The 13,765-nt window shown below is 38.5% G+C and overlaps 1 protein-coding gene across 4 annotated transcripts in view; it reads left to right on the top strand.

The window, feature by feature from the left end:
• SLC44A1 (solute carrier family 44 member 1) overlaps positions 1-13,765 on the top strand; it is a gene marked incomplete at both ends in the record, with an annotated part of 214,177 nt that overhangs the window by 122,835 nt on the left and 77,577 nt on the right. For all 4 annotated transcript variants that reach the window (XM_082657024.1, XM_082657025.1, XM_082657023.1 and 1 more), the window contains 5 exons: positions 351-490; positions 1,686-1,872; positions 2,975-3,140; positions 4,152-4,308; positions 4,996-5,079. In XM_082657024.1, the coding sequence (XP_082513150.1) occupies positions 351-490; positions 1,686-1,872; positions 2,975-3,140; positions 4,152-4,308; positions 4,996-5,079 (734 nt within the window). The remainder of the gene's footprint in view (positions 1-350; positions 491-1,685; positions 1,873-2,974; positions 3,141-4,151; positions 4,309-4,995; positions 5,080-13,765) is intronic.

The raw sequence follows: 13,765 nt of genomic DNA, 5'->3' as shown, positions 1-13,765 counted from the left end.
GCTCCCTAGTTTAAGCAGGCGCTGAGGCTCTCTTCGTGACCAGTTCCTCTCAGGGGTGTCTGTCCTTGCTGGCTCTCTCTCAGCTTCAGAGCTGATAATAAATACAGTTAAAGGAAGTTTATTTGATACAGTGAGAGATTTGTAAGTGCCTAATGTGGAAGATGTAAGTGGAGTCATTGGCGTTCCCCTTATGCTGGCAAAAAGTTACGGCCACGCACCTCCCAGCCAAATGGATTGTTGCTGTGTTAGTCCACGTTGATGTATAGGAAGGGGCCAGAAAATTGAGGATTTATGTTACACATTTTCTTGTGCCAGTTATTGCAAAAACAATTGTTTTTTTTTGTCTCCAGGTGGCACAGGTGTACTATGGTGGCTATATGCAAAGCAAAGAAAGTCTCCCAAAGAAACAGTTATCCCTGAGCAGCTTCAGGTAGCTGAAGACAATCTTCGGGCCCTCCTCATCTATGCCATTTCAGCTACAGTGTTCACAGTGAGTACAGGCCTTGGTGTATCTTTCAGGTTTATGTTTTAATTTATAGATCATTAATGAAGCAGAAACTCATGCTTAGCCATTGCATGCCTAACCATGATCCCTATTGGATGCAATCTCTGCCCCACAGTGTATGACGTACTCAGAAGGCTTCAGAAGGCTCCCCTAAATGATGAGTGCTATTTTATGTGACATTTTATTCTGTGCTGCCTGCTTTTTGAGAGGGAATTTTCACCTAGAGTATTAATTATCATTTTCTAGTAAGAACATACATCTTATTGTCATGAGATAGTGTAATTATAGAAAAGTCTATTAAGAAATAGGCTACCTAGTGTCATTCCACCTACGTATTCACTAAGTATTTCCCATTTTTCCCTTTTAAACTTTTAACAACATTATTTTAAAAAGAGAGGTGAGCTTCACTAACTAGTATAATTATTATAAGAATTGCAGTAAAATTATTCATTAACATGTGGTTCAATAATCTATATTCATATCTTTGGTTCATCTCCTTCTCCTCTCTGAAAAAAGGGGAAAAAAATCTCAGTCCACTTCTTGGAGCAATCCCAAGCTTTTCATTGAGCATTAGAAACTAAAAATAAAGCCATTGTAAAACCATTGGTGCCAAAAGATTTTTGTTTGCTATCGTTGTACAAATATTTATTAATCATCTTTTAAGTACAGTTCTCTGCGCCAGGTGCCAGGGCAGAGTGGGGAGTGACAAAGGATAAATTTGACATGGACCCTGCTTGTAAGGTGCTTTTGTTCCAACAAGGGAGATGAGGTATAAGTTCTCTGTGCTTTTGTGGTCATAGCATATCGTCTTTTCCCCCATTTTCAGAGTGGCAAGCATGTATCTATTTAAGTAAATTAAGAGTCTCATCCTGATGACAAACAACACGTTTTGATTCATAACGAGTGGAAAAAGGGAAAGTAGAAGAATTAATACATCTAGGATATATTAATAAATTGAGAAACTCTTTTATGTTTAGCTTTAAAAGACATTTTCAATATATAATGAAAAATAAGGGCTGCAAGAGAGATACAGACTGTTAAAGCGTTATTGGGGTTCAGAGAATGATACATCTCCATTTTGGAATGAACGGTTATGTTAAAAATTTTCCACCATTGTTCAGTTTCTGTTTTCACTGCTTAAAACAGTAGCTGGAATCTTTCCATCTGTTCTCTCCTACAGGTTATCTTGTTCCTCATAATGTTAGTCATGCGCAAGCGGGTTGCTCTCACCATCGCCTTGTTCCATGTGGCTGGCAAGGTTTTCATTCACTTGCCACTGCTAGTCTTCCAACCCTTTTGGACTTTCCTTGCTCTCGTCCTGTTTTGGGTGTATTGGATCATGACACTTCTCTTTCTCGGCACTACCGGTAAGAAGACATGTTACTTCTTTCTTTTAGTAATGAAACTGATTTGCATTAAAATATTTTAAAACATCAGAGAGGTATAATTCTTAAGACATTTATGGACTAAGGTCTAACAACCATCAGAATTAGCAATGGTTATGGCTCTTCAATAACATATTCCCCGTTCATGATTTTTAGAACATCCCAGCAAAGTGAGTCTAAACCAGGTAGGGCCTGAAATCATATCCAGTTTCAAGATGGTTATGGATTTGAAGTAAGTTCCTGTACTGACTCAGACATTTGGATTCATTCTAAGATGAACTAATGAATGCAGTGCTGCTCTGGAATTGCCTCAAACTCCAGTTATAGCCAAAGATCAACTTGCTTCCTTGGGACTTTCTAGTTTGGAAATGACCTGAACCTATGTAGAGCTAGTAGTGATACAGTTCACAGGTAGACTCCCAGACTTGCTTGTAGCCATACTTAATATCAAAGGTTATGTATGTCTAAATGGAATTAGTTATGAGGAGTGGTATAAGGATAGTAAGCTTATATGTAACTTCTTTGGCCATTCAGCACACCATCACCAATTGAAAATAATATTAATTTATGTACTTTGCTAATAATTTAGGTCTATAATTATTGGACAAGTAGTACCTCTGGAAAAAAATTGAAGTGTTTGAAAATTCATGCCTACACTAAATAACTGATAATGTGGTAGGAACTATATTCAGGGACTTCCCTGGTGGTCCAGTGGCTAAGACTCTGAGCTCCCAATGCAGGGGGCCCAGGTTCGATCCCTGGTCAGAGAACTAGATCCCACATACCTCAACTAAAGATCCCGCACGTGGCAACGAAGATCCTATGTGCCGCAGTTAAGACCCAGTGCAGCCAAATAGATAAATAAATATTAAAGCAAAAATCTATATTCAAATAGAACAACTTTTAAAAGCTATATATGATGGCTTTGAGGGTCCCTTAATGTAATAGCTCTGTAATCATGAAGTCAGTGGTTTGGGGATAGGGACATATTGTTGGAAATTAGATTAATCTCTTAGATTTAATAGCCATACTTATTGGTTTATGCTTTATGTGCTCCTTCTTTCCTTCTTTGATATTTTCCTAGGCAGCGCTGTTCAGAATGACCAAGGCTTTGTGGAGTTCAAAGTTTCTGGGCCTCTACAATACATGTGGTGGTACCATGTGGTGGGTCTGATTTGGATCAGTGAATTTATTCTAGCCTGTCAACAGATGACTGTGGCAGGAGCTGTGGTAACATACTATTTTACTAGGTGAGAATTTATACTTGTCAGAAAACTTAACTTGTAACTACATGGATGGACCTAGAGGGTTTTATGCTAAGTGAAATAAGTCAGACAGAGAAAGATAATAACTTAACTTGTAACTACATGGATGGACCTAGAGGGTATTATTATGCTAAGTGAAATAAGTCAGGAAGAGAAAGATAGTAACTTTGTATAGTGACCGATGATAACTAGACTTATTGTGGTGATCATTTTGTAATGTATAGAAATATTGAATCACTATGTTGTACACCCAGAACTAACATAGTGTTGTAGGTTAATTAAAAAAAGAAAGAAAGAAAGAAAACTTAAGATCATCTAAGTGGTTTTGTCTAAAGGAAATGGAACTGAGACCGGCAAGAGTTCCATTTCTTTAAAAAGTAATTGGAAGTGAATATAACAAAATGTGTAGTTGATCATTCTGTGAGGTAGGAAAATGGGAGGTTATTATTTTATTCTTTATACTCTTCTGTAGCTTTCTCAAAAAATTAATTAGAACCGCAGGTCATGCTACACTTAAATTACATTTAGCAGAAGAACGAATCTTGTAGTAGTGTCTTATGTACTTTTGCTTTATGTAAACGTCCATCAAAGGATAACAAGTCTTTTTAATTTGTATGGATCAGAACAAGTATTGTGACTTCCTTTCCTAACTTCATAGCTGAATATACACTACAATAGGCCTTATAGTTTTCTATTACAATGAGGTGCCAGGCCTAACGTCTTTTTAAGTTCCATTATCTGATTCTACAATTAACCCCATAACTATTTGCTAATAAGAGCTTTCAAAGCACAGTTTTATTTAACTTAAAGTGTTACAGCATAAGAACCCCATGAAACTACCATAAAGCAATGAAACATTAATTTTACATGGTACCTCTGTAGCGTTTATATTACTTTGCCATTTTGTCATAGAGCTAGAATAAGAAAAATGAACTAATCTTTCACTCTTTTGGACTCTAAACCATCTCTGTGTTTCCATCTTGGTCTTTTATATAGGGATAAAAGGAATTTGCCATTTACACCTATTTTGGCATCGGTGAATCGCCTTATTCGTTACCACCTTGGTACTGTGGCGAAAGGATCTTTCATTATCACATTAGTCAAAATTCCGCGAATGATCCTTATGTACATTCACAGTCAGCTCAAAGGAAAGGTAAGGAAAAACCCTTTTCTGGACTTTCTGTGGGCAAATTCCAGAACTTCAGTTCTGCATGTAGCAAAGTTCCCAGCGATAGTAAGTCCAAGTGCAGATGTTTTTTCAAAGTTCTTGCCTAATAGAATCTAATTCTTCCCTTTTGTCTCCCACTCTTGCACTCTGTAGTTTCCCCACATGTCCTGTGCTTCTCTTCCTCTGTGTGGACTCAACACACTTTCTTCCTTGGAACCTCCTTTCTGTCCTTGACTGCAGAAATACCATGCATTTCTACATAGCTTAGCTCAAATGCCCCCTCTTCCTAGAAGCCTCCCCCGAGTCCTCTCACCTCCCAAGTGATGTCTTCTCTCTCTCTTCTCCACTCTCATAGCACTAGTATCTATATCATATTCTGATTCTAATTGTTGTTATGTTTAGCGCTTTTTTTTTCTCCTACTAGATTATAAGTTCCTTGTTGCTCTTATATACCTTATATCTTGTATCCAATAGGTACTAAGTAAATGTTGAATTGAACTGATTAAAAATAATTCAGCCATTACATTTTGAGGGAAAAAAGGGTGAGTGTGGAGGCTTTGAAGCATAGGTTGTGATTTTTCTTAATTTTTATTTTTCTAAAATTTAGAATATTCTATATGATATGGTTTGATTCTTTGGTCTTTAATTATTTCCATTTTTCATTCTTTCCAGGAAAATGCTTGTGCTCGATGTGTGCTGAAATCTTGCATTTGTTGCCTTTGGTGTCTTGAAAAGTGCCTAAATTATTTAAATCAGGTAAAATGTTTTTTTGGTTTTTTATTTTTTTGTTTGTTTGTTTTTAATTGTCATATCCTTTCTATGTTTCTTTTTTTTTAATTGGGTTATAGTTTTTTTACAATGTTGTGTTAATTTCTACTGTACAGCGGAGTTCCCTGTGCTATATAGCAGGTTCTTATTAGTTATCTGTTTTATACATATTAGTGTATAGATGCCAATCCCAATCTCCCAATTCATCCCCCACCTGGTGCCAAGTAAAATGTTTTAAAAATACATTTAACATTCACTTTCAAAGATAGGTTCATTGTTTCTTCTTCCAAGATAAAGTTATTGAGCTTAAGTGAAAGATGTTTTGTTTTTCTCATGGTGTTATACATTGTACCTTGATCACGTATAACTGTTTCAATCATATTCTTGTTTTTAAACGTAATATATGTTCTTACCAAGGCTTATTATTAATTAATTGTAGTACATTGATAAAATATTATTAGTGTCCATCTTTCAGGAAAGACATTTATCTCTTATCCCTTAATTCACATCCTTTCATCTTTGATTTTCTCTGAGAATCTGTCTACTCTAGCCACAGTTCTTTAATTCTTTTAATGCTTTTTGAAAGCTTTAGTGAAAAGCTGTTGTGACACTTGCTCCTTTTTGCAACTGTCTACTGTTGTTCAAAACTAGCATGCTCTGTAGGCCCTGGGGGTTTTTTTGTTTTTGTTTTTTGTCTAACTGCTGAAGACTATGATACTGGCCTGGAAAATATTATCAAAGGAAGTGCTATTTCTAAGGTCAAATGGAGGGATTGATACTTATGGGGTAACAGTTCTTAGCGGAGTGGGTCTTTCTGTATCTGAGCATGTAGGACTCTCGCTGTGAAATACTCTGTTCATCTGGGTTGGTTTGTTTTTGGTTTTTTTTAAACCACTTTTCTCTAGTCGCTGAAAATCAATTCTAATGTACTGATGCCCTCATCTAATGGACCAAAGATAAAAATTGACTTTCTCACCATTTACCTTTAAGTGATTGCAGGGTAGCATTGCACTTTCCATTCACTCACGGGTAGTCAAAGGGTAGGGGTCCAGTGGTGGTGGTGTTGAGCTTGCCTGGAGTTTGCTTTATTGGAGTTTTATGGTTAATATGATAAAGTAGGTATGACATTTCATTAGCAAAATACATTCTTGTAGCTCATCATACTCTATGGATGTAAAGCATTTGGAAGGTTATTATTAAAATAATTAGTAACAACCACAACATTCTGAAAAATTATGTCCTTTAAAATTTGGTTTGGGACCAAGTCATCTTCATCAAAAAAGTTGATGGATGCACTAAAGATAATCATCGTTACATTTGTATCTGTCACTAAATAGCTTATTCTCAGACATATGGGCTAACGTCAGCTCTCTGTTTTCAGTTCCCACAGGCACCTTTTGCTCTCGTAGTTTCCAGAATGTTCAGGGAAATAACTTCCTTCCAATGCTTGACTGACTCTTACTGATCCTTAATGATTCTTCCTGAGCATCACCTCTAAGGAACTTTCCCTCATTACCCCAGCCCCTCCTCTGACTTTCTACAACACCAGTTCATACCTCTGTGAAAACACTAAGAACACTCTATGGGAGTTGTCTGTTCACTTCATCTCATCCTTTAGACTTTTACATCCTTAAAGGCAAGACTTATTTTTGTCTCTCCAGAAACTATCACAGTGCCTGGTATACAGTAGGTGGTCTTTAACTGTTTTCTGAATGAATGATTAGTTAATCAATGAATATTTGGACTAAAAAAGACTGAGACAGTGATATAAAACTCTAAGAATCTCAAAAAGGATATGTGCAGTTATACTACAGGAAGAAAACAAATCACATCATGTCAAGATGGTCAGTAACCATGTGCAAACATCCAAAGTTTTCAGCTCATTCCAAACTAAACATTAGTCAGTGGTTTAGTCCCAGCAGTCCTGAGATGTATATACAAATTACAAGTTGGTCTTTCTTTTATAGGTTTTGTCCACTTTGCATCCTCATTAGGTAGGCATGATGTCTAAAGATTCAAGGGAGGCATCAAAATAGTAGTAAATCAAATATGGGAGCAAAGGTTTAGGGAGAGTGATTCTGAGCTCATACCTGGTAGCTCTCTTTGGGAATATGAAGCGTTGCGATATGGGAACTGGTTACCACTGGAGCTTCATGTCTCTTGTTTTCATAGGAATTTTATTTGAAATGAGGTCAACATATTGAAGACATTAGCATACTTCCTGCCATGACAGGTTAAGCATAAGTACCAGTTACCAGTGGAATTTTTTAACCCTGTTCCTGTGAAATGTTTCAGAGCTGGATAGGCACCCATCTGTTTGAAGTGTTTAAGACGATAGGGGTCATGGTGGTACTGAATAAATGAGCTCCAGAGACTTTTCTAAACTTTGAGAAAACAGGATATAAGAGTATGATCTACTAGTGCAAGAAGGGACCTTTTTAGCTCTGTCACACACATTCGGCAGTTGTAAGCTTAGTGCTCTGCTAGAGATGAAGCCATAGCTGGCCCCAAGATGATGGAGTCGACTCACACCTTTCGTTTTGTCTCCTGTATTTTATTTATCATTGCTTTCTGAAAATGAAGTTCCTTTTCCCATACACATAGGATTGAGCCCACACTTTTATAGCCTTGTTGGAGAAGGTACAGTGGATAATTGGGGGGAGGCCCAATAAAGAGAGCCCAGATGTTGAAGACGTGTTTCAATCCCCAGCAGTGTAACTGGCAAGCTCCGTGAAAGCTCTGAGTCTCAGTTTTCTTCTTCAGTAAGTGGAGAAAAATATACCTGTCCTCACAGGCTTTAGGTTAGGATGAAATATAATGCAGATAAATCAGCTCTTACAGTGGCTAACTCTTGGTAGATACCTAGTAAGTGGTGTTATCGCTCTCCCTCCACCGCATTTTATTTTTTTATAAAGAACTCCCTATGTTTTACTCTAAGATAACAGAGCTATGACAAAGAAAATTCAAAAGGTAGTTCTACAAATGAATCTATTTTCTGTAAAAATAAATGTAATGTAAGATACTGAAGAGTTTGGAAAACCAAGACAAGAACAAAATATCACCCATGATCTCACCATGCTAACAGAACACTATTGTTACCGGCCAAACGGCAATTCCTCTGTCCTGGACCTCCCGAAGGAGAGAACTCAGTCGAGAGACATAGAGCAGTTTTAAGCAGCAGCAGTTTTATTAAGCAAAGCGAGAATATCCTCCCAGGAGAGAGAAGGGGAGCAGGCCGTCCAGAAATCAGAAGCAGCCCGCAACGGGCATAGGGCTGGTTTTTCAGAGTGGTGGAAAGTCCCTCCTTGTGTCTTGCATCATTTGACTGCCGAGGTGATTGACAGCTTTAGGTTATATGACTTTTCTCTTTGTGCGCAGGGGCTTACCCACAAGCACCCAAGCGAAACCCCGGGGGACATGGGCAAAAACCACAATGCTAATTTATTATAAATACGGTATAATGAACCCCAGGTTTTACTCTGAGGCACCTTTTAGGTCTTGGTGAGCCTACGTCAACCTGTGCTGACGGGTTCATCTTGTTTGGTCTTCATAAGGCTGGAATCGTAGCGGTCCTTGACCGCAAAAAGGGAAGATCTCTGGGCATGTTCTGATCACCCGTGTCCAGGTCGGGGAGGGAAAGATGACCCCGTCCAGGACAGGGCGAGGAGCCGCTCATGTCTAACTACCTACCACTTTCATTAAAATACTTATCATTAGCTTTGAGAAAAAGTTTGCAGTATTTCACTTCAGTTAATGTCTGATAAGCTCTAAACCTCATATGTAAAATGGGGCTAATAAGAGTATCTGTAGTGGGACTTCCCTGGTGGCACAGTGGTTAAGAATCCACCTGCCAATGCAGGGGACACGGGTTTGAGCCCTGGTCTGGAAAGATCCCACAGGCCACGGAGCAACTAAGCCCATGCACCACAACTACAGATCCTGTGCTCTAGAGCCCACGAGCCACAACTACTGAGCCCGCATGCTGCAACTACTGAAGCCTGCGCACCTAGAGCCCATGCTCCGCAGCAGGAGAAGCCACCGCAGTGAGAAGCCCGCACACCGCAACGAAGAGTAGCCCCCACTCACTGCAACTACAGAAAGCCTGTGAGCAGCAACGAAGACCCAACGCAGCCCCAGAAATTAATTAATTAATTAAATAAATTTAAAAAACAAGAGTATCTGTAGTGCCAGTTACCGTGAGGATGAAGAGAGTCTACAGTGCTCTAAGCATGTGCTCAGTGAGTGGTGAATCTTATTCTATAGTACTGTCCACAGTTAATTTCTTTTACATTTTTATAATGTGCAGCAGTTATATTTTTTATTTTCTCTTGTCAGTTCTGTTCAACTTTTCTTTCATGGTTTCTTACTTGGCTTTTATACTTAGAAAAGTTTTCCCCACCTCAGGATCAAATAATTGTTCTAGCATTTTTTCATATAGTCCTTTAGAGATTCCCCCTTTTTAAAAGGGAAAAAAAATTTTTAGTTTATCTGGGATTTAATCAGTTGTCCCAGGACCAGTTAGTGATTAATCTATCCTTTCTTCTGCTGTGAAGTGTCAATTTGGTCGTGTATTAAACTCTTACATATCATACTTGAGTCTGTCTTTGGGCTTTCTTTTCTGATCTGTTCTTCTACTGGCACTGTTTGTTTGTTTTTAATTTAAAAAAAATTTTGAAGTATAGTTGATGTGCAGTATTATGTAAGTTACAGGTGTACAGTACTAGAATATTTAATTATACTTCATTATATATCTCAAGTATCCTGTGATGCAAATCTCTCATTCTTATTTTTCAAAGATTTCTTGTCAAGTCACCTGTTTATTCTTTGAGGTGATCTTTAGAGTATTCAATAGAGTACATTGAAAACGTAATACTAATTATAATGCCAGCTAACACTTACTGAGCACTTACCATGTGCCGTGCACTGTGGCTCACACTTCACATGCAGAGTCTCTCAGTTGGAGTTCTGTTTTGTGTAGTACTCTCTGGAAATGGTTAACAGTGAGTTAGTTAAGGTCCCTTTGCATCATTTTCCTCCTGTCCTTTCTTCTGCTGTCAACTCCTGATGTCAGCATGCAACCCACAGTCAAAATCCTGGAGCAGGACTGGACAACACAAACCCCTGCAGGGCCCATTGAAGTCCGTTACATCACTTCTGTGAGTGAGTGCAGCAGCCAGGGTCTAAAGCAGTAGGGAGCAGTAGAGAGTGATCACCTGGATGGTCACTTTCCATCCAAAGAGGGCCATCACTACTTAGCTCTGGGATACTGTTTGCCATGTGAGAATTGATAGACAGTTTCTAACTCTTCCAGTTTTCTAAGAGAAGCCAGAATTCTGGATGTTTGCATTTTATCTCCTGCTATTAAAATGTTGACAACTAATAAAGAAAAGAATAACTCTGAGTGAGCCAAAGCAAACACTGTGTTGTCTTTGGACCCCACAATGTCAGTTGCCCATAGGCCACCAGTTTGTTGCCACTGCCTTAGAGAATGTAGAGGATAATAGAGAGGAGTGTTTACATGGAGGCAGGGTAGACCAAAGTCATTGTGCAGCACACTATGAAATTCCATAATCCCAAACCATACTTCAATGCTAAACAATGTGGAAAATATAGCTGACTTCAGAAAAAGAGCTTTAGATTTTTAAAATAAGCTATTAAATATTTACAGCATAGGTGCTAGAGTTTTGCAGATAAACAGAGTGAACTGTGAACTGCTCTTTGTTCTGCAGGTGCTTATCTTAATGTGACAGGAAAGTTATGGTACATCTAATCTAACCTGTAGAATTCACTTTAGGTAGAAAGATTGTTACAACTAGAATCTGTTACATTTGGGCATTGGATTACTCAGGCCTTGATTTACTTTGACTCCACTTGAAGATAGTACATTTAACACTGGAGGGTGTCTGCTCTCTGGTTGATAAGCTCTTAAGATTATAAAGCTTTTCTCTACATAGTATGAGTGGGAGTTATTTTTTGAGCACCTACTTAAATCCTTGATAGTATACGAAGCACTTCATATATATTATCACTTTCTCTACACAACTCTGAAAGGAAGGCACATTTCCTCTGTTATACGTGAGAAAATTGAGCCTGGTACCTTGTGACAGATCACATGACCTAGAGGTGGAGGAAGTTTTCTAGTCTAAGTTTACCTAGATCTTACCATGACAATGCACAGTGTCCTACAGTTGACCCTTGAACAACATAGTTTTAAATTGATGAACTTCTCGCCCACCTGGCGAGAGGGGTTTAATTTTAAAGGGAGGAGGAGTGAGGCTGATGATGGGGAGGCACATGCATTAGTCTACCAAGCGAGGGGCAGGGCTTTTTCGAGGGAGTGGGGTGCCACCCCCTTCTTATCCTGTTTTGGTCCTTAATGTACAGTACTGGCATGGGTAGGTGTGTCGTTTAATATGTTAATGTAGTGAAATCAACATAGAATGAAAAACAAATTGTGCGGGTCCACGTACGCGCAAATTTTTTAAAATAAATACTACAGTACTGCACAATCCACTGTTGGTTGAATCCACGGATGCTGGAATCACAGAAAACACAGAGTATAAAGTTATATACGGATCTTCGACTGTGAGGGGGAGTTGGCACCCCAGCCCCTGCGTTGATCAAGGGTCAACTGTATATACATTTTTGTGAAACTGAAAGAAAACTAAAGTATAGTTTATTATAGAGAATATGCAAACATCTCAAACTTTCATGTTTCATGCTATAAACTAAGGTAAGTGATGGTTTTAAAGACAATCTATTTAAATTAAGATTTGCAACAAACTTTTAATTCTTATGCCCCTTAAAATAATATTTGCAACCAAACTGAATGAAATATATGGTATAGATTGGACTTTGTACCCCTTCCATTCCCTCACTCAAAATAAGAAGGGGATCATTTTACTTACCATTTCCTTTATTTAATGTATAATGATCCACAAAGTTGTACATAACTGTTCCCCTTTTCCTACCATTGCTGTCTAGCTTGCCCATATTATGAGTTATTATGTAAAGATTTTAAACTTTAAGAGAATTTCTAGGTCCTTCAGTGAACAAAAGAAAGTGTGTAAAAATGTAGAAGCTGTTCTCTGACTGGTGGCCAGGCAGGCCTGGGTTACCTGCCTGGCGATCCTCTGCCCTAACATATTTTCTTCCACATGACCAGTACTTTTTCACAAAAATGCACACACCAGGGACCACTTGGACTAACAGGCATCCTTTTAAAAAGATTCCTGGATGGTGATCATCTTTTATCTTGCTTCTGAGAATTGAATAGTCTCTAAGCCTGTGCCCTGCCTGAGCAGATGTTGTGCACAGGCTAAATGTTAATCATTATGCCTGTCTGTGGGCAGTTTAGCTCAAGATCAGGAAGGCGGTCTGGGAAGCAGGTGGGTGGGCTCTAAAAATCTTAAGTAAGTGGTCTGCAGAAAGCTCAGAGAACAGTTAGGGAAAGCTACAAAGGACTCAGAATCTCTTGAGAACCTTAGCATGAACGCTTTAACTAAGAGGTATAGAAGCAGAGGGAAATTTCAGTGGCCTGCTATGATCTTTAGCACATTGTTCTTCCTGAAGAGGTCATCTTGACCTTTGTGTATCACATGCAGCTCATCTTCCTGCCTTGAGAGAGGGAAAACGTTTATAAAATACCCACCTACTTTTTTCAGTTAGGTTGAATATAAAGGAGTTGCATAGATCTGTAGGAATATTGCCAAGAAGGCTAAATTTCTATGAGAATATCCAACCCTGGAACTGAGGAGTGGAGAAAAGAAATCATTATTGCCTCCTTTCATGTCTACAAATAGCCTTTTGCTCTAAAAGTAGATGGAATGGGTGGAGCTGGCTGGGGGAGAGAAGAAAGAAGCAGCAGAGGAAGAATAATAATTGTCAAATGAACTGAAGCTTCTGAAAATTAATGAGAGCAAACAAAAACTTTTGTAGTTTAGTTTGGAAGTGTTGGGTCTGCTCCTAGACTCAGCTGGTCTGATGATAACAGAGAAGAGAGATTGGAGGTGTGTGGATCCTCTCTTGCTTCTGTCTCTTCTTTCAAGGAAAGTTATGTTCAAACTGGAAAGTGGAGAGTTAAGAGTTAAGAGTTAAGAGTTGTTCGTCCTCACTGAGGGGGTGGGATTTAAGACAACACCTAGTTGATTTAAATGGGTCATCCAATACCCTTGATTCTAGACATTATAATGATGCTTTTTTACATCAACATTAATAATATATATATATATGTGTGTGTGTGTGTGTGTATACATATATATAGTATGTATATAGTTAATATGGTAGGGTATTTCCCTCTGAAAACCTTTTATTAAATAACTGGCTTATTAGCCCCTGGATCATATCTTAGAATAGGGGAAATAAGGTTTTTCTCTTCAGGGAAATTGTATCTCAGATCACCAAGGACATTTGTCAATTGTTGAACTGAAGAATTATAGTAAAAAATGCTACAAGTCTGGAAGTTGTGGGAAAAGGTACTAATAGACTGGAAATGAGCAAATGTGGTTTGTATTTCGAAAGGGACGAGAAGGTGGGTTCCCTAGACTGTAAGTGAGGTTGGTATTGATTCTTGGCATTACTCTAGAGCCAGGGTCAGCAAAGTTTTTCTGCAAAGGACCAGACAGTGAATATTTTTGGCTTTGTGGGCCATATAGTCCCTGCCACAATTGCTCAG

The sequence above is a fragment of the Grampus griseus genome (genome assembly GCF_964374135.1).
Source record: "Grampus griseus genome assembly, chromosome: 6".
Classification (NCBI taxonomy): domain Eukaryota; kingdom Metazoa; phylum Chordata; class Mammalia; order Artiodactyla; family Delphinidae; genus Grampus; species Grampus griseus.
This window is presented reverse-complemented; position numbering and strand designations above follow the sequence as displayed.